Source organism: Ailuropoda melanoleuca, chromosome 18 (assembly GCF_002007445.2).
Source record: "Ailuropoda melanoleuca isolate Jingjing chromosome 18, ASM200744v2, whole genome shotgun sequence".
Taxonomy (NCBI): domain Eukaryota; kingdom Metazoa; phylum Chordata; class Mammalia; order Carnivora; family Ursidae; genus Ailuropoda; species Ailuropoda melanoleuca.
The window spans coordinates 18,159,923-18,186,014 of NC_048235.1; the positions used below are offsets into that span (position 1 = coordinate 18,159,923).

The 26,092-nt window shown below is 41.2% G+C and overlaps 1 protein-coding gene across 4 annotated transcripts in view; it reads left to right on the forward strand.

Annotated features, from left to right (window-relative positions):
* Positions 1–26,092, forward strand: part of MTUS1 (microtubule associated scaffold protein 1) — a 174,338-nt gene that overhangs the window by 56,443 nt on the left and 91,803 nt on the right. For all 4 annotated transcript variants that reach the window (XM_002923790.4, XM_019804415.2, XM_002923791.4 and 1 more), the window contains one exon: positions 7,581–7,776. In XM_002923790.4, the coding sequence (XP_002923836.1) occupies positions 7,581–7,776 (196 nt within the window). The remainder of the gene's footprint in view (positions 1–7,580; positions 7,777–26,092) is intronic.

Sequence of the window (26,092 nt, forward strand, 5' to 3'; positions counted from 1 at the left end):
TGTTTCAGGATTGCTTTAGGTATTTGGGGTCTTTTGTGGTAACATACAAATTTTAGAATTGTTTGTTCTAGTTCTACTAAAAAAAAAAATGCTGTTGTGTGTCCCCCCGCCCCCTTAAAGGTAAATTTATTTGAGAGAAAGAAAGCATGAGCAGGGGCGGGGGGAGGCAGAGGGAGAGAGAATCTCAAGCAGACTCTGTGCTGAGCGAGGAGCCCAATGTGGGGCTTGATCCCTTGAATTTGAGATTGTGACCTGAGCCAAAACCAAGAGTCGAACACCTACCTGACTGCACCACCCAGGTGCCCTGGTATTGGTATTTTTTCATTAGTCTGTAGATTGCTTTGGGTAGTGTACACATTTTAACAACATTTGTTCTTCCAATCCATGAGCATGGAATGTCTTTCCCTTTCTTTTTTCATCTTCAGTTTCTTTCATCAGTGTTTTATAGTTTCCAGAGTACAGGTCTTTCCCCTCTTTGGTTAGATTTATTCCTAGGTATTTTATTATTTTTGGTGCAATTGTAAATGTGATTGTTTTCTTAATTTCTGTTTCTGATGCTTTATTATTAGTGTATAGAAATGAAACAGATTTCTGTACATTGATTTTTGTATCCTGCAACTTTACTAAATTTATTTATCAGTTCTAGTAGTTTTTTGGTGGAGTCTTTAGAGTTTTCTATATTTAGTATTCTGTCATCTGCAAATAGCGAAAGTTTTACTTCTTTCTTACAAATTGGATGCCTTTTATTTCTTGTCTGATTATTGTGGCTAGGATTTCCAGTACTATGTCAAGTAAAAGTGGTGAGAGTGGACGTCCTTGCCTTCTTCCTGACCTTGGGGGAAAAAGCTCTCAGTTTTTCACCATGGAGTTTGATGTTAGCTGTGGGTTTTTCATAGATGGCCTTTATTATGTTGAGGTATATTCCCTCTAAACCTAGTTTGTTGAGGATGTTTTATCATGAATGGATATTGTACTTTGTCAAAAGCTTTTCCTGTGTCCACAGAAACAATGATATAGTTTTTATCCTTTCTCTTTTGTTTCCCTTTCTCTTCTTAATGCAATGTGTCATGTTGATTGATTTGTGAATATTGAACCATGTTGCATCCCAGCAATAAATCCCACTTGATTGTGGTGAATGATTTTTTAATGTATTACTGGATTTGGTTTGCTAGTATTTTGTTAAGGATTTTTGCATCTATCTTTGTCAGAGATATTGGCATGTAGTTCTCTCTCTCTCTCGTTTTGTGTGTGTGTCTGGGTGTCTGGGTGTCTTTATCTGGTTTTGATATCAGGGTAATGCCTCATAGGATGAATTTGGAAGTTTTCCTTCCTCTTCTATTTTTTGGAATAGTTTGAGAAGAATAGGCATTAACTCTTCTTTAAATGTTTGGTGGAATTCACCTGTGAAGCCATCTGGTCCTTGACTTTGTTGGGAGTTTTTTGATTAGTGATTCAATTTCTTTGCTCATCATTGGTGTGTTCAAATTTTCTAGTTCCTGCTTCAGTTTTGATAGGTTATATGTTTCTAGAAATTTATGTTTCTTCTAGGTTGTCCAATTTATTGGCATATAGTTTTTCATAATTCATAAATACAGCCTGTATTTCTGTGGTGTTGGTTTTTATTTCTCCTCTTTCATTAGTGGTTTTATTTGACTCCACTCTTTTTTGAGGACTCTGTCTAGAGTTTCGTCAATTTGATCATTTTAAAGAAATATCTCTTGGGCACCTGGGTGGCTCAGGCGGTTAAAGCATCTGTCTTTGGCTCGGGTCATGGTTCCAGGGTCCTGGGATTGAGTCCCGCATTGGGCTCCTTGGCCAGGGGGAGCCTGCTTCTCCCTCTGCCTGCCGCTCCCCTGCTTGTGCTCTCTCTCAGTCAAATAAGTAAAATCTGCTTAAAAATTAAAAAAAAAATAGCTCTTGGTTTCATCGATCAGTTCTTTTTTTTTTTTTTTAAAGATTTTATTTATTTATTCGACAGAGATAGAGACAGCCAGCGAGAGAGGGAACACAAGCAGGGGGAGTGGGAGAGGAAGAAGCAGGCTCATAGCAGAGGAGCCTGATGTGGGGCTCGATCCCGGAACGCCGGGATCACGCCCTGAGCCGAAGGCAGACGCTTAACCGCTGTGCCACCCAGGCGCCCCCGTCGATCAGTTCTATTGGATTTTTTAGTTTCTGTATCATTTATTTATGCCCTAATCTTTATTTCCTTCCTTCTGCTGGTTTTGGGTTCCATTTAGTGGTCTTTTTCCAGCTCTTTCAGGTATAAGGTTAGGTTGTTAGGTTGTTTGAAATTTTTCTTGCTTCTTGAGATAGGCCTGTATTGCTTTAAACTTCCCTATTTGAACAGCTTTTGCTGCATCTCAAAGATTTTGGACCATTGTGTGTTCATTTTCACTTGTTTCCGTGTAATCTATTTCTTCTCTAATTTCCTAGCTGACCCATTCATTGCTCAGTAGCATGTTATTTAACTTCCATGTGTTTGTGGTCTTTCCAGATTTTTTTCTTAGGGCTAATTTCTAGTTTCATAGTGTTGTGGTCACACAAGATGGATGGTATGACTTCGTTCTTTTTGAATTTGTTGAGACTTGTTTTGTGGCCTAATGTGATCTATTCTGGAGAATGTTCCATGTGCACTTGAAAAGAATGTGTAGTCTGCTGTTTTGGGGTGGAATGTTCTGAATATATCTGTTAAGTCCATCTGTTGTACTATGTCATTCAAAGCCATTGTTTCCTTATGGATTTTCTGTTTGGATGATCTATCCATTGATGTAAGTGGGATGTTAAAGTCCCCTACTATTATTGTATTGGTATCCATTAGTTCCTTTGTTGGTTATTAAGTGTTTTATGTATTTGGGTGCTCCCTTGTTGGGTGCATAAATATTTACAGTTGTTATTTCTTCTTGTGGGATTGTCCCTTTTATTATATAGTGTCCTCCTTTGTCTCTTTTACAGTCTTTGTTTTAAAGTCTTTTTTTTTTTTTTCAATGAACGTATTGCTACTCTGGCTTTTTCTTTTGACTTGCATTTGGATAATAAATGTTTCTCCATCCCCTCACTTTCAATCTGCATGTGTCTTTAGATCTGAAATGAGTTTCTTGTAGGTAGCATATAGATAGGTGTTTTTTTAATCAACTCTGTCATTCTATGGATTTTAATTGGAGAGTTTGGTCCAGTTACATTCAGAGTAACTATTGACAGATTTGTATTTATTGCCATTTCGTTATTTGTTTTGTGGTTGTTCTTGTAGCTTTTTCCTGATATTTCGCTTCCTCTCTTCCATGCTGGGTTTCTTCTTACAAACAGTTTCTTTGTATATCTGTTACTGGTTTGTTTTGATTTGTGGTTAACATAAGGTTTGTGTAACATCTGCATATAGCAGTCTACGTGAAATTGATGATTGCTTAAGTTTGAACCCACTCTTTTACTCCTCTCACTACGTGTTAGGTATATGATGTCATATTTTACAGCCTTTTATTTTGTGACTCCCTTGACTGTTTTTTAAAGAAATACTTATTTTTTACTTATTTTATGTTTCCTACTTTTCATATTCTCACTTATCTTTTTTCCCCCACTCAATCCATTTTAGTAGTTCTTGTAGGACTGGTCTAGTGGCCATGAACTCCTTTACTTTTTATTTGTCTAAGAAGCTCTTTATCTCTTTCTATTCTGAATGATAGCTTTGCTGGATAGAATGTTCTTGGCTGCACATTTTTCCCTTTCAGCACTTTGAATATATCATGTCACTGCCTTCTGGCCTGCAAAGTTTTTGCTAAAAAAAAATCCGCTGATAGTCATATGGGGTTTACCTGGTATGTAACTGTCTTTTCTCTTGTTGCTTTTAACATTGTGTATCACTGGGATGCCTGGGTGGCTCAGTTGGCTAAGCGTCTGTCTTTGGCTGGGGTCATGATCTCAGGGCCTGGGGGTCGAGCCCCACATCAAGTTCCCTGCTCAGTGGGGAGCCTCCTTCTCCCTCTCCCTCTGCTCCTCCTCCTTGCTTTGTGGGAATCTCTGTGCCTCCTAGATCTGGATTAGGGAAGTTTTTACCTATTTCTTCAAATTTTCTGCCTTCTTTTTTCTTTTCTTCTGGGATCCCTATATTGTGAACGTTATTATACTTGATGGAGTCCCTGAGTTCCCTAAGTCTGTTCTCACTTTGCATAATTGTTTTTCTCTCAGTTGATTGATTACCTTTGGTAACTCTGTCTTCCAGGTCATTAATTCATTCCTCTGCTTCCTCTAGCCTGCTCTTTATTCCACAAGTGTATTTTTAATTGCAGTTATTGTATTCTTCATCTCTAATAGGTTCTTTTTGTGTTAAGGCTCTCACTGATGTCCTCCAATCTTGTCTCAAGTCCAGTGAGTATCTTCATGATCATTACTTTAAATTCTGTATCAGGCCTATTACTTATCTCTGTTTTGTTTAGGTCTCTTGCTATGATTTTGTCCTGTTTTTTCATATGAGACATAATCCTCTGTCGTCTCATTTTTGCCTAACTCTCTGGGTCTGTGTCTGTGTGTTGGAAAGCCAGATACGTCTGTTGCTCTTGAAAGCAGTGGGCAGAGCCCACACTTTAAATAACAAGGTCATGTTGGTCCCCTTCACAGGGAACTCTCCGCTGCCTCCAAGACCAGGCCTGCCTGCATTGCTTCATAAAGTGCATGCAGGTGGGGGCAGGGTGCTGCTGCAAGCTGTTCCTTTGGGTCCTCTTCCACTGGGATCGTGTAGCCTCTGTGGAGACTGGAGGCCAGCCAGGGTAGCTCTGGAAGTATGGAAAGTGAGGTCTTGGTGTCACAAGCTGTAGGTGCCATTCCTTCTTCACAGGGGACACTCAGCCACTGCGGACAATGGCGCTGGCCACGGCTGCTCCATGAAGTGCATCTGGGTAGGGGTGCAGATTTAACAAGGTGCATGTGTCTTCTGAGGGAGGTCGGAGATGTAGTCTTGGCGAGGTTTGGGTGGGCTTCCGAAGGAAGGAAACCACAGCAGCAGGACTGAGGTAGGCCCAGCTGGAGGGGGCAGGGCATGGTATAAGCAAGTTTGGTAGTGAATGTTGGCTGTTCCCTGAAGTCAGCTTTGTGATTATGCTGGAGGTGGGGTAGGGAAATGGTCCCTGCCAGCTCCTTTGTTTCTGGAGAAGTCCCTCAGGGAACTCTGAGATTAGTAACTAACTTTCCCTCTTGTATATTCCAGAAAATTTTCAAACTGCTGCTTCTAAGCTATATGTCCTCAGGCTGCTTGTTCTGCTCTCTCTTCAAGGGTGAGGACTCAGCTTCCTATAGCCCTCTGGTCTCTCCCTGAGCAGCCTGCTGATTCTTAATGTTCCAGGCTTTAAGTCCTGCTGGTTGTAAGAACTCACAAAATCAGCCCCTCTGATTTTCAAAGCCAAATGCTACGGGGATTAGTCTTCCCCATGCAGGCTCCTTGGTGTGCTGGTCTGTTTCGATAGCTCCCTCCCTCCTGTATCCAGAATCTCCGTGTTTAGCTCTCCACCATGTCTCTGCCCTTCCTGCCCTCTTTAATGTGATCTCTTCTTCACATTCAGTTGTGGAGTTTGCTGTGCTAGTCTTAGGTACTTTTCTGGGTTATTTGCCCTGACGTGAGGGTCATTTATCTAGTAGGGTCTGTGGGATGACGTGAGTTTAGGGTCCTCTTACTCTACCATCTTCCCTGGAAGTCTTGCTCTATTTAATTTTTAATTCACCTGGTGTATGATTTCAACTGTCAGTAGCATGGGGCCTTACATGTCTATGTTGGAAATTATCTACTTATGACTTATTAGAGAAAGAAGGGTACCAGTGGGAAATACATGGCATAGATGTTAGGAGTATGTTTTTAGAGTTACATATACTTTCAGATTAGCTCCATCAGTCATTGGGAGAATGACATTGGGCAAATAACCTAGTCTCTTTGAGACTCAGTTTTTCTTTGTGTAAAAGGGGAGAATACAAATACTGGCTTATAGTGTTGGAATTCTTCTTTGAATAAAGCTCGGGGTCTCGTTTCCTGTATGTAGAATGGGAATATTTATTGGCTGCCTACCTTGTACTATATATGATGGTGATTGTTGGGATACAGAAAGGAAAGATACTACCTCTGGTCAAACCTCATCCCTGGTGTGGTGGGTAATATTAGAAGACCAAAAGGGGATGTTAAATATTAAGTTGGGAGTGTGTACAAGCTACCGTGCTGCAGAAGGTGGGATGGCGTGACGGCAATGAGGAGTGGTGTCAAGGACGGATGCTAGGGGAGCTAGCACATTACCCACTAGCTGGAGCTCCAAGGGCACGTATGAATGGGAAGGGTATTCTAGGTAGAGGAACTAACCTATACAAAGATGAAACATGAGAAGATATTCTCATTTAGGGGAACTAGTAGTGAGTATGATGGGACCCAGGAATGTAGAACTGTGAATATTAAGGAATAAGCTGAAGGAGATAGCAGGTGTTGCTAGATCCAAAAGGGCTGGGTGTGCCTTGTTAGGAGTTGACTTTATCTGGAAGACAGAGGGAAGGCTGCCTAACCTAGTTTGGCCTTTAAGGAGATTACCTAAGCAATGGAGTGAAACATGAATTGGAGTGGAAGCTGGTGAGCCCAGAATTCCTGAGAATGTGGTTTCAGTAATCCAGGGAAGAAATGATGCAGACCTGTGCTAAGGTGGATGCAAAAGGGAAAGAAGACTGCCAGGAGTTTAGGAAGTGAAAAAGGAAGCATCTAGAAATAGCTTTCATTGTTTATGTTGGGTGCCTGGATGTGTTGTGGTGAATGCGGGAAGAGGTAACTTTTGAGATGGATGGGTAAAACAAGTTTAAAGTTAGAAACTGCTTCCTATTCTTCTGTAAAATGGGGTATGATAAAAGGAATAACTTCTGGGGTTATGAAGATTAAATGAGTGGAAACATGTGTTTTGAACTTAAAGTATTATTCCGTAAGGGCTATATGTTGACCTGTAAAAACAATAGTAATATGATTACTCTTGGCATTGCTAGGTAGAGGTGCCAGAAGGATGCCAAGTGGGCAGGTAAAGAAAGAAGCTAAATGCATGGGAAACGCAGGAGAGTGCTGGCTAGGGCACGTCAACTGCAGATAGAACAGGGTGTAGGTGGCTGCTGAAACAGTGGACAAGATCACCTAGGGAGCGCATATTGCAAGGAAAGGCCAGGGTCAAGTTTAGGACCCTTGGGACAACTAACACTGAGACAGGATCCAGAGGAGGAATAATCAGATAGATAGAAGGAAAACCAAGAACGTGCTGTGTTGGAAAAATCAAAGAAAGATGGCATCATCAGCATCAGATGCTGTAGGAAGGGCTACAGGGAACAGATTGAAAGCTGTAGCTTGACATTAGCTTGTGGCTCCGGTCATCTTGGGAATAGTTCCACTGATGGACACAAAAGACCGATCATGATGGATTGAAGAGTGAACTTTGGAGAGGTTTAATTCCTTCATACTAAAAATGAAGACTAAATATCCATCTGGCATATCTGCGTAGACAGAAATTGTTGCATTGACATAGCACTACAGGAAGTGGTATGAGGAAGGCATGATCTGGATTAAAATCTTAACTATTTTTTCGCAGGGTTCTGCTTCAAAAACTGCAGCCACATCAGGTACGAATGTATCCAAGCCTGACTCCTCCAGTCCAAGGAAAACACCTGGTTCAAAAGCCAAAGCGGGGCCTTCTGTTTCCTGTTTGAGGCGGAATAGTGACAGTAGAAATCTCAATTCTGATCGGGCCTTATCTCCACAGAGGATCAGGCGTGTGTCCAGTTCTGGTAAGAATAAAAGAAATCAGTTGTGCCGTATAGCAGTTTGTGAATTATTTGGATGTAAAGTTAGGCATGTCAGAAAGCAGAAAGACAGGTTTTGGTTGTAAAGCTAACACATTTGTCACTACAACATTTAGGTTTTTGTGGATCAGCATGTTACATAGGAAAGGTAGAAAAAGAAATTCATAGACACAGCTCTGATCTTTGAGTAACATAAAGGCTGGTTGGAGAAAGGTGCATAAAGCAACTTCTAAGTTCTTAAAAATAAACAATGGGTGTCTGTTATATACAAATAATTTCAAAATTAGAATTTTTAAAAATGTTTAAGTACTTAATAATACTCAAGCGTTATGCACTAGACTCATGGTGGGCCCTCACAGTGTGGAAAGAGATTAGTTTTTCCTTGAGTTTTACTGAAAGATGTATTATAACTTTTCAGGGATGTAAGAGTGACTAAGAAGTTAAACTTTGCTAAGATGAAGTTTTATTTTTGTTGGTTTATATTTTAGAAGTAGTAGTTTCAAAGTCCTGTTAGGTTTATGAAATTTGAGTCCTCGAAGAGTAGCTGTTAAGTGTCTTACTAAAAATTTGGCAGATGGACAGACCTCTGTGGGTTACAGATCAGAACAGGAAATGGAAAAGTCAGCCTGTTTTGCAGAGACTAAGACAAAAACACTGCTAGCCATTCCAGTCGACTGAGAACACTCTGTGGGGAACACCCTTTATTTTAACAGGTACAACCTTGTGCAAATTAAAGGCATGCCCAATCAATTTAGAAGTAAGTTCCCTTATAAAAATAGTGACTACTGTTGAATGGTCTGGAAAAAAAAAAGTATCTCTAGAGTGATGTGTCAACACATGTGAGAACATTCAGCAGCAACTAACAAAACCAAGCAGATCCCAGAGGATCTGGTTACTTCTCTACACCTTGATAGTTTCGGGTTTTATTTTCTAATTCTATTTTGAGGCCTCCTGCGTGAGAAGCCTGTCATGAGCAGACGTGTTTCAGGATGATTTATTTAGATTCAGGCCTAGCATTAAGATCCTGAGGTTCTGAGGAGCAAAGCCAGGACGCGGTATGGGTGGAGAAAGAAGGATCTGCAGCACATTCCATTCCCATCCCTGGAGGAGCTGAGTGGGAAGAAAGAATTCGCTCCAAGTCGTCTTCATTGGGGAGAAAACCAGAAGAGGAGCAATGATCCTGGCTTTAGATATTGCCACAGTTAGGGAGTTGAGGCCTAAGTGCGATCAAAGCTTTGGTTCTTAGTGTGAAGACAGGGTAAGGGGCGTGGTAGTTGCCGGATGATGGGGCGCTCCCTTCCTGTTGGGGTGTTAGGAGCACCTGCGGCTTGGGGGCGCCATAGAGCTATGGCCCCGGGCACCATGGCGTCTGGGTTAGGAGCCCTGTATTCTGGTAATGCTCTGGCACCAGTGAGCTACGCACCCTGGGCTGCAGCCTTGCGTTGTGAAATGTTAGGGTTTGAGAATGTAAGGACCTGTGGACTTTTACAGTCCGTATCTTTCCAGGGGCAGGTTGGGGGCTTGCCTGACTTTCTTTCAGGCTACTGCCAGTAAGATTCTCTGGACCGCAGGCTGCTCAAAACCCAGAAAACCTGAAGGGCGCATACTCGCAGGAGACTAGGCCTGTACCCAGGGTGTGCAGTGGTCCCCGGCTCCCTGGGGCTCTGTTCTCAACGATTTCACTTAGGCGTTGTCAGTCGTGGTGCAGGGGGAAGGGTCCTCCTTCCGATGCATTGTTACAAAGTCAGGCGTAGCCTCACACTAGATCATAATGCCTAGATCATTCACCTCAATCCATCTCCTTTTGTAGGCGTTTTATCACCTCACATCGTCGTAGGAAGGGTGAAGGTATTTTGAGACAGACCACGTTCATATAACTTTTATTATAGTATATTGTTATAATTGTCTTGTTGACCTCTTTCTGTGCCTCATTTATAAATTAAACTCGACCATAGGTATATATGTATAGGAAAAAAGTGGTACACATAGGGTTTGGTACAATCTGTAGTTTCAGGCATCCACTGGAGGCCTTGAAACGTATCCCCTGTGGACGGGAGGTTGGGGGGGGGCAACTGTATTTTCAAAAATGTGATTCTTTTATGTAGTTGATCACTTCCACCGAAGAGTTAAGCATTTTTAAAGTCCCTTTTCTGTATACTATAGAATATCATGCCTTAAGAGTAAAGTACGTCTGTTTACTCTTCAAGAAAAGACAAGGACATTTATTGAGCTTTTATTAACCTGTATAAAGAAACTTGATAACCAAGTTATGTATTCAGAGTTTTCAATCTGAGTTAAAAACTAAGTTTTCTTTTACCTGGTGGTCTTCTGTATAGAAATGGAAAAAAAAATTAATGTAACCAGAAACTTCATGGATTCACATTTGAGTTTTTATTTGAACTGTTGGAAGACTAACTTGACTATGCTGTATTTAAAAAAAAAAAAAACACGAAAAACCAAAAAACAGCAACTAGCTTGTTTGGATGCTCACAATAAATTGAAAAGTGTTTGTTGTGGGGGACAGGAAATTCAATCACCACAGAGTTGAAAGTAGAGCAGAAGATCAAGGAGCAAAAACAATGTGCCTTTAGATCCCGGAGAGTGTGTTGCCATTTACCGTACAATGCGGTGTTTGTGCATTAGAAAATTGAAACCAAATGGACATCCTCTGTACCCTGTATACAGGGTTACTCTCCTGAAAGGTGAGCAGCAGGAATGTTCCAGCAGACTGGGGTTTTCAATAAATCCTTTCAGAGAACGAAGTAGAAAACCAGATTTGGACTTGAAATAGCCCCCCCCCTTTTTTTTTAAGATTTTATTTATTTATTTGACGGAGAGAGAGACAGCCAGCGAGAGAGGGAACACAAGCAGGGGGAGTGGGAGAGGAAGAAGCAGGCTCATAGCAGAAGAGCCTGACATGGGGCTCGATCCCACAACGCCGGGATCCCGCCCTGAGCCGAAGGCAGACGCTCAACCGCTGTGCCACCCAGGCGCCCCTGAAATACCCCTTTTCTTGAAGCTTTGCCCTGAGTATGAGAAAGAATTGTGATTAAACCCAGTGGAGCTCTTCCATTTTCCTTATCAAAATCTGGAAATGGTAATGTACAGCATGACCATAGCTACCGCTGCTGTATGATCTATATGAAAGTTAAGAGAGTAAGTCCTCACAATCCTCATCACAAGGAAAAAAATTTTTTTGCTCTTTATTGTGCCTATATGAGATGATGGATGCTGATTAAACTTAGGTCACCATTGCACAGTGTATGTAAGTCAAGTCATTATGCTGTACTCCTTAAACTTACACAGTGGGTATGCCAAACAGATCTCAAAACTGGAAAAATAATTAAAAAAAACCCAGGAAATTTGTATGAAATCAGATTATGACTGATGACAACAAACCAGATTCAAAGTATCTTTGTTTAGAATATGTGTGTGTTTTAACCACTCCAATTAAATAAGATGAGATTGTGAGGAAAAGTAGGATAATAGTAATTATAATGCCAGTGATAGCAGCGTACCCTTACAAAATGCTTACCAAGTTTTAGGCTCTGTCTTAATCATTTTGTAAGTGCATTTAATCCTCACAGTAGTTTTGTAAGGCTTATCCTCATTTTACAGGAAAACATTACATAGAATTTAAGTAATTTGTCAAGGTTACGTGGCTAGCAAGTGGCAGAGGTAGGATTCCAATCAGGTGGTAGGGCTCTGGAGCCCATTCTCTTAGCCTTCTCATCATCAGTCTGAAGAACTACTCTTGGGGCACCTGGGTGCCTCAGTGGGTTAAGTGTCTGCCTTCAGCTCAGGTCATGATCTCGGGGTCCTGGGATGGAGCCCTGCATCAGGCTCCCTGCCCAGCATGGAGTCTGCTTCTCCCTCGGCCTCTCTCTCTGCCCCTCCCCTCTGCCTGTGCGTGGGTGCTCTCTCTTTCTCAAATAAATCTTTAAAACAAAACCCCTACTCTTAGTATGACTATGAGTTTTGAAAAATTAAAATTCTCACACTCAGCCGAGTGGTTTAGAAATTGTTATTTCTCTTAGGCCCTTGGCTTAAAGTTCTCTGTCAATTTACCATCATTTAAAAGATGTTACATGGTTATTGCAAATTCTGCTGAGTAAATCACTGCATAGTTAAATACTTCATGATTCATTCAGGCGTCTTCAAACCTATCTGCCACCCTCTTCTGAAGGCGATACCAGTTCTTATCAGGTTTTAGATTATAAATGTGTGTTTTCCTTCATACAAAGTTGTAATTGCCCTTCCAGTGACCAGGCTGAGCAAGGTAGGATTACGGAAGTAGGCAGCATACACTCCCTGCCCTGTGGATCGTGTAACCTACCTGGGGAGGGCAATGCATGTTTATGGCGCAACCACAGAGCAGCAGAAAAAGGGTGTATAAAGGGTGTGGAAAAGGCCCCGAAGTGCTTTAGGACTCTGGGAAAAGAAGAATGTTCAGGGGTTGGTCTGATTATACCAGAACCTGAAGAAAGGCCTCATGAAAGAAATAGTCTTTAGTTTTTCTTCTGGAGAAAGAAAAATAACATTTCAAAAGGATAAACCTTTGCTTTAATTCAGTTTATTGTGGGTTAATAAAATAAATGCCTCTCAAACCAGGAGTACATCCCAAACTTGTAATGACTTGCCTAGCGTTATAGGTTGCTGAGCTTTCTTGCTAAGTTGTTTTTTCCATAGTTGTTTTTTGTAAACGAATTTTGTCTATTTAGTGTTGAAGGGAATTTAAAATCATTTCAATTCACTTTTACATCCTTTTAGTCTTTTCTAGGTGAGAGTTTGAGAGAAATAGCTAGCAGAATTATGAGAAGGATACTTGCTATAAATTCTTAAAAACTAGAAATTATCCCCCAATAACTTATTCTAAAAGCTAACTTTAATGTGTTAGTTTTGATGTTCCTATGTTTGCATTTAATTAAAACACGTTTTAAAGAAGGTATCTCAAGTTTTGTTGGCATAACGATAATAGTCACAGTAATGTTTTTGAGCACTGATGATGTGCTATGCTCTGTTCTAAGCTTTTTAGATGCCTAATTTCATTTACTCTCACAACTCCTGAGGTGTATAGACGGGTATACTCATCCCACTTCTGCAGATGAGGAATTTGAAGTTTTGAAACCTTCAGTAACTCGCACAAAGTGACACAGTTCATAATTGGTGGAGACAGAAAACAGAACAGGCAGTCTCTATGCTCTTAGCCTCTATAAATATACCCAGGAGTCCAACACACTGACTTCCTCACCTAACAAGTGTCTAGTGAGTGCCTGCCTGTTCTGGGAACGAAGACAGGTACAAAACAGACACATGCTTGCCCTCGTGGAGCTTGAATTCTAGTCAGGCGCATCAGAAAATTAAGTAAATAAAATGTTTAGAATGTAAAATGATAAATGCTGAGGAAGAAAGGCAGTGAAGGGAGTTAGATCTTAATATCAGGTGGTTGAGAAAGGCCTCGCTGAGCAGGTGAGAAATGAGCCAGTGTCTGAAGGCTCAGAAGGAGGGAGCCATTAGGACATCAGATGACAGGCCTTCCCAGGCAGAGCAAACCGTGAGTGCAACGATGGAGGTGAGGCAGCGTGGAGGGGGGGTGCTTGAGGAACAGGGAGCTGCCTGGTGTGTGCGGTGGGGGACCAGGGAGTAGGGATGAGGCCAACCAAATGGGGTCTTACAGGCACCTGGGAGACAAGTGTCTTCTCTTTTACTCCTTCCTGACATGATCACTATGGTTCTCTCTCATTTCCCAGGCATTCCACTCAGTTCTTCTCACTTGGCAAGTAATTCTGGAGAAGATTATTTTATAGAATGACCCATGCATGAGGCTTCATAGGTCACTGTGCACTTTTGTCTTAATTTATGAATTCAAGAAAAGTTTTGAGAGCCAGCTATGGGCCAGGCACTCTACTAGATTCAGAGAATGTAAACATGATGAAATAATAGGTCCTTGTCATGATCTCACTCGTTGGAGGCTGAGCTGGAAAGGGGTGTTGAAGTACATCATTTGAATGTAAATTCTTCATTCTTCAAACTGCAGCCAACCCGTCCTGGCCTCTGTGACATTTTGCGTTTATTCTGTACTCTGATTATTTTTGTACATGTCTGTCTCCTAAATTGTGAGGTCCATAAAGAGAGTCCAGGTCTTGGTTATTTTGATGTTTTTCGGGTCTCAGCACAGTGTATCTATTACACAGCGGGTGTTTAAAAATGTCGTCTGGCCTGATTTGAATGGAGACTTCTGTGAAGTACTGTGTCCAGAGCGAAGAGAACGCCCCTGACTGGGCCTAAGGGCAGACTGGAGAAGAGCGATGACATTTGAACTGGCCTTGGAATGTGCCCGTAGAAGTTTGCCAGACCTGGAAAGTTGCTGGCGTTCCCAAGGGTGCAGATGGAGAGTTATGACAGGGTATGGTGCATGTGGAAACACTGAGGGCAGGTCGGCATGCCTCGAGCAGAGCGAGTGTTGGGGTAAGTGCTGGATGGGCCCCAAGGATGGTTGAGGTAGGTTAGCTCTTTGGCAGTCGAGATGCAAACTTGTAAGAGTTGTACCAGTATGTGGGAAGAGGAAGCAGAGTGAAACTATTAAAAATGTTTTGGAGGAAGAGCGTCTGGTCAGCTTCTGTTGGTGGCGAACAGTCTCACGTGTCTCCTCAGTTTGCTTGTTGGGTGGCCATGAAGCAAGACAGAGAAATAGAGTAGTAAGCAGAGGTTCTCAGGAGGAGACGGATGGGTGTAGTTGGAGGCATGCTGAATTTGAAGAGACCGAGAAGCCCCTCAAAGGGTGCGTGGTTGTTTGAGGTTTAAGACAGAATGTGTAGAGGGTAAGGAAGCCTGTAGGAAAAGAGCTGATAAAGATCAAAGCAGCGGGGATGGCTGGCGATTAGCTCACAGACACAGTGGAATGCACCCATTGCATAGGCAAGGAAGTCTGAGAAATAAAGGAGATGCAGGAGTGTGTCCATAGGGACCCACTCGGAGGTGGAATAAGGAATTTTGAGAGTCAGATGTCAGAGTAGCGGCTGTGGGTAATGGGCTGGGTAGCTTCTTCCTTTGTATCTGCCAGCTCACTTTTCTGAGGCTAGGTGGTGTCTCTGAAGTAAGTTTGTGCAAAATCTGTTCATTTGCTTATTTTTGGAACCTTAGGGAAGGATATAAACTTAAAATGATGATCAATTTTGAGTCTCAGTGACCTCATTGCTCAGAGTAGCTCTGCTGCTGAACTTTGGCTTCTGATGAGCCCGGACGCTCACCATGTGCCTTTTCCCACTGTGCTTAGGAGCCCTGTGAGTGCGAGCACCAGCAGATAAATGAATCTGTTGACAACCTATGAAGACCCTTGTTCATCTCTGTGTGGTAGGTGGGGAAAGGATGCAACCCTTCTCACCTTTAGTTGTGGGACACGTGTTCCCAGGCCTGTGACTGTGGAAGTTAATTTTGTTTCCTCTCCACATGAAGCAGGACACATCTTTCAAACACACTTGCAGAGGCAGGTACGGACAGTATCACCACGAACACTGGGCTTCTGTGCAATTCAAGTCCTTGTGAGAACCTCGTTTTATGGGATGTTCTTGTTTCTCTGTCAAATTACCACCCTCTTAATACTTGCTGTGTTTTTGTTGTGACTCACCTGTACTACTGTGACTTTATTTCCACATTTCCTCTTGAGTTTAAGCAAATGGTGCTGGTTATACGGAGTTGTTTCTTGTGCCCTCTGAATACAACCTTGTCTTGGCGAACTCAAGAATGTGGATTCTCAAAGTCACATCTGGTGGTACATGAATGTAGAGGGTTACCGAAATTCCGTGTTCTGGAAGATAATTCATTCACTTGACAGTTTGGGAGTGTATACTGTGCAAGACATACTGAGGACCCAGAGGAATTGTGGGATGAGTAAGACATGGTGCTTGCCCTCAGCTATTACCCTCAACTAGGAGAGGTGATGAGTTCATCCCTCATCACAGGTGTCCTTAGGATACTTGAAAGAAAAAAAAAAACTGTAGGATCTCAGAAGAGGGTAAGATTACCAATAACAAAGTTTGCTGAAATTCTTTTTTGCTAGAATATAGGTAATTCTATAGTATGATCGAGGTACACCCTTACAAATCTAAGTACCAGTCTTGGTTTACTGTTGATGCTTTCTGCTATTTTAATTTTTTCCATCAAGACCGTAGAACTACAACTAAGAAGAATACATCTGGGTTGAAATAATTTTTAGGACTTAGCTGATACACTAGGAAGTAGAAATGAAGGGACAGTTAGGGTTCAGAGTATGGAATATAGAGATTGAAGAGTGAGTCAGTAAAGGTAATTGGAAATACAGAAGAGGGTGGTTGGGCAATTAGGACCCAATCCATTGGTGTTCTGGCAGTCAAGGGCCAGACGAAGTCCAGACAGAGCCAGGTCTGTCAGTGTCAGGAAAGGAAAGGGAGGAGCATGGTCTCAGGCAAGGTAAACCTTATTTTACCCCTCTGGGATCTTGAAATTAACCAGTTAATTTGGAAAGCTCATCAAGTTTCTGCTGCCCCCTTCCCAGTAGGCTATTTTTAAAAAAAGATTTAATTTATTTATTTTTGAAAGAGAGTACACATGCCAGTGTGGGAAAGCGTGGGGGAGGGGCAAAGAGAAATGGGGAGAGAGAATCCCAAGCAGACTCCCTGCTGAGTGTGGAACCCCACCCGGAGCTTGATCCCATGACCTCGAGATCCTGACCTGAGCCGAAACCAACAGTAGGACAGTTAACTGACGGAGCCACCCAGGTGCTGCCTGCCCCCAGTAGGCTATTTTGAAAATATGACCCTTTCAGTAAAGAGTAGGAAAGAAAAAAAATTCCCCTAATCTCATCAATGCCAAATAGTTTTTAACTTCATAATTAATAACTATTCAATGCCTTTTCTTTTTGCATTTTCTCATGTATGTGTGCTTAAATATAGTTAATGGAGACAAACAGTTCCTACTGTTTCAGAAACCCCACACCTAACAGGCACTTAATGAGTTGATTGAGTATCCTTTTTCATTTAAAAGGTGTGGTGCCTACTTTCCTAGATTCTTATGTTCTTATTCTTTATATGATTTTCAATGACCTTATAATATTTCATCATCAAAACGTGCTGCCATATATTTCTTCAGACTTCTTTGAACATTAGATTGTGTGTGTGTGTGTGTGTGTGTTTTAAAGATTTCTTTTAGAGAGCAAGAGAGTTAAGCGTGAGTGGGAAGCACAGAAGGAGAGAGAATCTCAAGCTGACTCCATGCTGAACACAGAGCCTGATGCAGGGCTCGATCTCCCGATCCTGAGATCACGACCTGAGCCAAAACCAAGAGTCAAACTCAACTGACCGCGCCACCCAGGCGCCCCTTTGTTTTGTTTTTATAGTGTGGGAAAATTCTACACTGAAGAGCTTTGTACATAAGTATAAGAGCTGGTCAGATAAATTCCTTGGATACATTCCTTTAGATGGAATCAGAGGGTGTGGGCATTTTTAAGACTTTTGATACGTGTTGCCAAACTGCCCTTCAGAAACAGCATTCAAGTCGGAGCTCCTCCTCTGAGTGTGCAAGGGTGTTTTCCAACAGCCTTGCCAGTATTTTGACATTGCTAACACCCTTTCCAAATATTTAATGTTGCAGAAAGTGCAAAACGGTATCTTATTTTAATTGGCATATGCTTGGCACTCAAATCTTTATTGAATAAGTATAGACTCAGGGATCAAAGTGCCGAGGTACAGAAGTGGATACAAGATCAAAACATCCCCGCCTTCAAGTTACATTCTGGTGGGAGAGACAGGTAATACAGAAGTAAAAGTATATAATAGGATGCTTGATCATTTAAAGTACTAAAGAGGGGGAAATACTAATGCAGAGAAGGGGGAGTATGAAATGTTGGGGTTTGTTTTTGGGAGAGAGAGAGAAAGAGAAATTTTGGTTAGTGGGACCAGGGAAAGGCAGCTTTTGAGTAAAGGCGAGAGGGCGTCAGTCACAGGAGTATCTGGGGGAAAACCGTGCCAGTCAGAGTGGAGAGCAAGTGGAAGGACCCTGAGGTGGAGCTTTACTGTTGTGCTCCAGGAAAGCAAGGACTGAGGTGAGGAAAAATTGAAACAGTGAGGTTTGACAGGTAGCAGAGAACCAGATCATGGACAGTCTTGAAAATCCCAAGGATTTTTGGGTTTTAACTAAAGTTAAAACTAAATTTTAAAAAGGTTAACTTTTTTTAACATTTAACTAAATTTTTGACAGGGTTGCTCGGATACCTTTGTAGAGAATACATTGAATGGGGGTGAGGTCTGGTTCAGGGAGACCGGTGAGGAAGCATTGCTATAATCATGGGGAGAGATTGTGACTTCTTGGGCTAGGGTTGTGGTAGTGAAGAGAAGTCAGGTTCTAGATAGGCGTGATAAAAGTGAGGTTGACAGGATTTGCTTAGCTGCAGAGTCAGAGATGACTTTATGCACTTTGTGTGTGAACAATGGAGGGATAGTGTTGCCATCCACTGAGATGGGGAGAGATGGTCGTGGCACAGATGTTAGAAGATGGATACCAGGAACTAAGCTATAGAGATATTAAGTTGAAATGAATAACTTGTAAGTGAAGATGTTGAGTGGAAAGTAGGAGACACAAGTCTAGAGTCCATAGAAGTCTGATCTATGGATACAAATTTGGGATTCATCAATATTTAGATGGTATTTAAAGCCACTAGACTGGATAAGACCACCAGGAGAGTATGCAGAAGACAACAGGTCAAGGGCACCACTGGGGAACTCCCTAGAGTACTCCAAAATACCTCTGGGGTACTCCTAAATTTTACAGGGCTAGGGAGATGAGGAAGAAACACACAGGAGACCAGAAAGAAACAGCCAGGAAGGCAGGAGGGAAGTCAGTCAAGAGTGTTGTTCTGGAAGCCAAGTAAAGAAAACCTTTCAAGGAGGAAGGAGGAATCAATTGCATCAGATGCTGAGAGAGGAGAACATGGTAGTTAAGAATGCCATTTGGTTTAAACCAGTGGTTGTGTGTTCGTTTAATAGGAAGTCTAGAGGTGGTAGGTCTAGGTTTGGTGATTCAGTAATGTCATCTTTCTGTCTTTCCACTCTTCCTGACTCAGCATGTTGTTTTGACAGTGACTTTTCAGTTGAAATGCGGTCGCTCAGAGTTCCAAGTGCCAAATCCTCCTGCTACTGTGTGAGAGGCGGAAGTTGAGGGACAGCATCTCAGAGATGAGGCTTTCTCCTGGCATGGGTGTCTACCTTTATCGGGGAGGAAAAATCCTATTCAGCGTCTTACCCCTAGCATTCGTGTCTTTAAGTCTTATTGACACAGACCAAGTTGCCTGGTCACTCCAACTGGAAGAAAGATTGGGAATGCAAGTATTAGGCTTTTTAAATCTTTCTATAGCATGTGAGCAATGGAAATGGGGATTAGGGATGATAGCTAGGGAGCCAGGAAAGACGCTAGACACAATAAGTTTAAACATTTTTAAAAATTGTATTGACTATTTTTATTTACTGTTAGAGCTTTCGCTCCCTTACATTTTGAGGCATGTGATTCTTTGTTGATTTGGTATTATTCATTGTCCTTTGTCTTGTGTTTTATTATTTGCCTTTTTATTTTGTATATGGGGATTTTTTTATTTTTCCATTCTTATACGGTCAAATACATGTTTTCCTTTAATTTTTCCTGTGTTTTTATGCTGAAGACCTTCTCTATTGAAAGAGTTATTTATTATGGTTAATTTGTATGGTTTTGTTCTAAACCCTTTATAATCCAATTTTATTTTTTTGGTGTGTGTGTGTGTGTGTGTGTGTGTGTGTGTGGTAAGACTAGTGGCTAATACTTCAGGTCACTTATGATGTGCCAGGTATTGTTCTAAGCATTTTAAAAATAAAAAATTATTTTTTTTTAAGATTTTTAAATTTCTTTATTCGACAGAGATAGAGGCAGCCAGCGAGAGAGGAAACACAAGCAGGGGGAGTGGGAGAGGAAGAAGCAGGCTCATAGAGGAAGAGCCTGATGTGGGGCTCGATCCCATAATGCCGGGATCACGCCCTGAGCCGAAGGCAGATGCTTAACCGCTGTGCCATCCAGGCACCCCCAAAAATAAAAACTTATTTAATCTTTAAAAGAGGCATAAGGTAAATATCCCTATAGTCTTGCCCATTGTTTCATATGAGAAGTATAGGCACAGAGAGGCTAAGTAAGCTGTTCACAGCCAGTGTGTGCTGGAGCTGGGTTTAAAACCTAGGCAGGCCAGCTCCGGATTGTCCACTTTTAATCACTACATCATACATACTGCTTCTCAAATTTTATTTTATTTTTTGAATTCAGTTATTTTAATACCACAAATAAATGTCTTATCTGAAAAAATCTCCCTTATCCTATTCTAAATTCTTATATTTCTAATATTTATATACCAGTTTATTAATCTGTCAATATAGTTTTATGCCAATAATAGACTTTTTATTTTTTAATATCCTATAATAGCTAATAGCACAACTTCCTTTTTTTTTTTTTTTTAAAGATTTTATTTATTTGACAGAGAGGGAGACAGCCAGCAAGAGAGGAAACACAAGCAGGGGGAGTGGGAGAGGAAGAAGCAGGCTCCCAGTGGAAGAGCCTGACGTGGGGCTCGATCCCATAGCGCTGGGATCATGCCCTGAGCTGAAGGCAGACGCTTAACGACTGAGCCACCCAGGCGCCCCACAACTTCCTTTTTTTTAAATGTGATAAATATGTTATATAAAATTTACCATTTTAACCATTTTTTAAGCACATGGTTCAGTGGTATAAAATAGATTCCTTTGGTTGTACAAGAGTCACCATCATCCCATTTCCAGAACTTTTTATTTTCTCCACCTGAACCTCTTGATCCATGAAACACTAGCTTCCCACTCTCCATCCACCCAGCCCCTGGCAACCACCATTCTACCATCTGTCTCTGAATTTGACTACTCTAGTGCCTCACATTAGAAGAATCACACAATAGTTGTCCTTTCATGAGTGGCTTATGGAACGTCTTCAGGTTTCATCCATGTTGTAGCATGTGTCAGAATTTCTTTCCTTCTTAGGATGGAATAATGTTTCATAATACATATGTTCCACATTTTGTTTATGCATTCACCTGTCAGTGGACAACTTGGGTTGCTTCTCCCTTTGGGTTATTATGAATAGCATTATGGACATAGGTGTGCAAATACCATATGCACATGGGCATACAAAGATCCTCCTTTCATTTATTTTGAGTATATACCCAGAAGTGGAATTAGTGGATCGTATGCTAGTCTATTTTTATTCTGGGGTCGGGGGGAAGGCCATACCATTTTCCAGAGCAACTGCGTCATTTTACTTTCTACCAGCAATGTGCAGGGTTCCAAGTTGTTCACATCCTAGCCAACACTTGTTATTTTCTGTTTTGCTTCTATAATAGCCATTCTAATGGGGGTGATGTGGTATCTTACTGTAGTTTCGATTTGCATCTCCTTAATGATTAATGATGTTGAACGTCTTTTCATGTTTTGTTGGCCATTGTGTATTTTCTTTGGAGAAAGGTCTATTCAAGTACTTTGCCCATTTTTTTTGCCCCATTAATCAGAGTTTTCTGTTCTTCAGCTGTAGTCATCTCATGTTTAGGTTCAGAATTTTTGGCTATTTTTAGTTACTCTAGGCTAACTTAAATTGTTTTTTAAAGTTCTCCCAAATCCCTCTTTAAAATAATCACATGTGGATTTAGATGGGAATGCCATTCAATTAATATATTAATTCAGGGAAGAACTACATATATATTATCAAATCTTTTATGTTCCTCATTTAAAAAATTTTTCCATAATATCAGCACTTTTTGATTATTTATAGAAATAGTGCGTGTATGTACATGTCTCCACGTGCAACTACTTTTTATTGCCAAAGTAAAGGATCTTTTTTCCCGTTTTTCCTGTTACATCAAAAAGCTATTGATTGTTTTACAGTGTCGATTTTGTAAGCAACTTGCCAGGTTTATTTACATAGTTTTTAGACAATAACACTAGATATTGAAGCTAAATTTTCTAATAACTACATTAGTATTAATGAGAAAAGTTGGTCCTTTTGGGTTAAGTAAAAATGAACCTGAAGCCACAGTTTCGAGTATAATTTATTGCTCTCATAACATTATTTTTTTTATCCCTTTGGGTAGACTTATGTTAGCTTTATAATAATTCCCAGCTACTGTAGGTAATTAATATAAAGGTCACTTTCTCTGTAGAGTTGTGCTAAAAGAACCCAAGTTATATGTTTTGAATTTTAACTATGTCTATTTGGCATTTTCTCTTCCTGACTAGTTCATAGCCCTGCCTTATTGATACTTATTTTATAAAATACAGTAATTTATATTTTGAGCTATATATATTGATGTGTAGTTTCTATATTCTAGCCTGGCCTCAGTAATTATTTCCTTGCCCAGTGAAAATCCCCACGGCCTCTAGCCCTGGCAAGTGCACTAACCTCTTAAGCTCTTCTCTGATTTCAAACTCGTTTTCAGACTCTTCCCTGCTGGTCGCTGGCTGGTCAGTTATGCACACTGCCACAGCTTGATCAAGCCCCGGGGGCAAATGCCAAGAAAGCTGCAGTCCCCCGCCCTCTCCGTCTTCCCACCACATCCCACCCAAAAAGGTTAAGGGCTGAAGTTCTTAGCCTGACATTTCATGCCGTCCTGAACGGTAAACTGTCTACCTCTCCAGCCTCATCTTTTTCTTCCCCATGACGTCTGCACACCTAATAAGCCACACAAACCACAATCCTATTAAAAATTTTTAATGAGATACTACGTATTCTCTAGTATTCATAATTATTAGTGAAAACATTTGGCAGCAATTTCTATAGTAAAATGTCACGTGTTTCTAGTACCCTATACATTTGCGCTTTGTGATTACCTTACTTTGCAGTTAACCTTACTATGTAGGCAAGTAAATACTTGTGTAGCATAACCCCTCCTGGGAATCCGTTGTCTAGATTTTTATTGAGATGATCTGTGTCTTCTAATACAGGTAATATAGTAGTTAAGGTTTTGTGGGGGAGGGTTTTGTTGTTTGTGTGGTTTTTTGTTTTTGTTTTGTTTTGGTCAACTCCTTGAAACTTCTTCAGAACACTTTAATTTCATCAAATGTAAATAAGAGCAGCTCATTTTGTTCAATGCAGAATAATCTTGTGAAAAACATATTAAAGCTGAATATTCATCCTGGTGTGGTTGAGAGTTCAGAGAGAAGAACTTGCTTTGACGAGTAGCTGTTTCTGTGGCCTGGGAAACAGCTCTCATTACTTTGAAGGTGTTTTGCAAGCTTGTGGGACTCACCTTCTTTCCCAGCCTTTCCTTTAGGAACAGAGGAGGCCAGGCTGGAACTGAGAGAGGACACTACTTACCTGTGAGTGCCCTGGGAGCTTTCTCCCGGACAATGAATCCTTTAACGTAAGTGTCAGAACAAAGGAGTACCATTCAGGAGTTCATTCTTCAGCTTTAATTTCCAGTCCTAGGAACACACCATTATGGTCCCATGAAGAACTTTCCAATAGCAAAGGGACTGTGTTCACAATAACCATATAAAAGCATCAGTTAAGCCATTGATTTCTGTGTTGTTGTTTTTTTTCTTAGTAAAATTAAAAGGAATGAAGTGCCTCTGCAAGCATTAGGTATTCAGGAATAAAAATGATTAGAATCTACTTACTTTAATTGTTGATCCAATTTATCCTTTCTTGGTTTATCTGTTTTGAACATCTTTGTGTGTGTGTGGCAGCCATTCCACTCTTTTTTTTTTTTAATATGTTAGTCACCATACAGTACATTATTAGATTTTGATGTAGTGTTCCATGATTCATTGTTTGCGTATAACACCCAGTGCACCATGCAATACGTGCCCTCCTTACTACCCATCACCAGCCTATCCCATTCCCTCACCCCCCTCCCCTCTGAAGCCCTCAGTTTTTTTCCCCGGGGCATCTTTCTTAGTTTATCTGTTTTGAAGATCTTTATCTGATTAAATATTTGACTCCACTGACTTTAATAATTAATATCTATTAGTGTTTTAATATATTATGTTAGCTTTTATGATAAAATAAGCTTATTATAAAAAAATTCACATGGAGTAATATTCACACAAAGTGAGGGGGGAAAGCATATGAAAGGTGAGGGGAAAATTGCCCATTTCTGCCTTTTTCCTTCATTTTTCCTCTGTGTCCTGTGCTATATATTTCATAACAGCCTCATAAAATTCTGGTGTATCTTCTGGCATTTTTCAATATATAGGTAAGTATGAGCTTAAAAAATAGGGTAATATTAATATCTTTTTTCCACTTAATCATTTTATTAGATCTTTAGTTTTACAAGGCATTCCTTAATGATGTTCTGCTCTTAAGTACAGTACATTTAATCAAATTTTCCAAGGTGGGTATCTGAGTACATTGCTTGTTGATGAAGCCATACTTCAGACCCCAGTAGACTCTCTGTGTTACTGTCTAAGGCCAAGTGCAAATGCGATTCCTTCCGTGTTTTCCTTAGACAAAAGGTGGTAATAATTACAGGGTCAAAACAAATCTGTTGTCTGTGTAAGATTAAGCTAACAGCATAAGCTTAAAATAAACCACTGAGGCCAGTAATTCATCGGCAGGCAGATCTTAAATCTTCATGGTTTACATCTAGGATAGGTTTCATGCTGTGAACCGGATGGGTAAATACTACCCTCAGAACTGTAAGAGCAGTCCTATAAGGATTTCTTCGTTTAAGAATTTGGTTCTCGGGGCGCCTGGGTGGCACAGCGGTTGAGCGTCTGCCTTTGGCTCAGGGCTTGATCCCGGCGTTATGGGATCGAGCCCCACATCAGGCTCCTCCGCTGGGAGCCTGTTTCTTCCTCTCCCACTCCCCCTGCTTGTGTTCCCTCTCTCGCTGGCTGTCTCTCTCTGTCGAATAAATAAATAAAAACTTAAAAAAAAAAAAAAGAATTTGGTTCTCAGGTTACTCAGTCTCTCAGCCCAATATTGCCATGTCTTTTCATATTAGTTATGATGCATATGTTTTACTGCTGTATATGAAGTCCAATTATGGGTACTTGAGGTCAACTTTGCTCTTCAGTTAAACATGAGGACTGTTGGGATGCCTGGGTGGCTCAGTCATTTAAGCATCTGCCTTCGGCTCAGGTCATGATCCCAGGACCCTGGGAATGAGTCCCATGTCAGGCTCCCTGCTCAGTGGGGAGCCTGCTTCTTCTCCCTCTCCCTCTGCCTCTCCCCCTGCTTGTGCACTCATGCACACGCTCTCCCCCTTTCTCTGACAAATAAATAAAAACAAAACAAAACAAAACATGAGTACTGTTGGTGAAACAGTGAAACACATTGGTTGTATCTCCACTGTGTTTACATTGCTCTAGGGGAGTCCCCTTCTAGAAGGAGGAGCTCAGGTGGCCTCCAGACTGACACTGCTTTTCTTCACCTGATGCTTCTGTTCTGTAGCCCAGTAGAGGGAACTCTGGGCTGGTGGTAGTTTGCCTGCTTTCACTGCTTATGTGTGTGAGCCGAGGACTCACTGCTCAGGTGTGTGAGCCAAGGAAGCCATTTAACTACCCAAGTAGCTCTCTCATCTGTGAGCTGGGCATAGTAATGGCAGCGCGTGGTTAGGATTATTCTGAGTTTCAGAGGAGCTAATTCCGTGGTGAAGGAGGCTCTGTTCAGTACCTCAGTGCACAGGAGTCAGACTCATGGTCTAATGGGGAAGACATTTGCTAGGACTACAAGCTGCCATTAGGTGGAAGGGATGAGGCTGGGTGGGAGGGACAGCGAGCCTTGTGAATGGGCAAGGGCAGGTCAAGGCAATCACAGGTGGGCAGGGTGACGTTGCTTCTGATGCCTGGCTGTGTGTTGGAATCAGAAAGGGTGAAGGTCTGTAGTAATTCTGAGGCACACTGAGAAATGTCTGTAAACCCACGATGCTGTCAGAAACAATGCTATCAAACACCCCTTTCTGAAAAACAAGTTGAGTTTCCAAACTTGTTTAGCCTTGACTGTACTGTGGTTGTAGCCCAGAAATATTCATCTGTACTTGCTCAACCTTGTCACTGTTTCCGAGGATGATGAAGACTCATCATGTTTTTGCTGTCAAGGGGCCATAATTTAGTAACTGTCTATTCCAAAAGATGGGTTTCTCTGTACCTCCAAAAGCAAGTAAAACTGGTGGCTAAATGTAAGTTTAAAAATCAAATGAATATTTGAATATCTATTACTTGCTAATTATTATAAGGACTATAAAGAAAACTGTCTCCTTTTATCTAGTTAATAGACTGAAGAGTCCATTAAT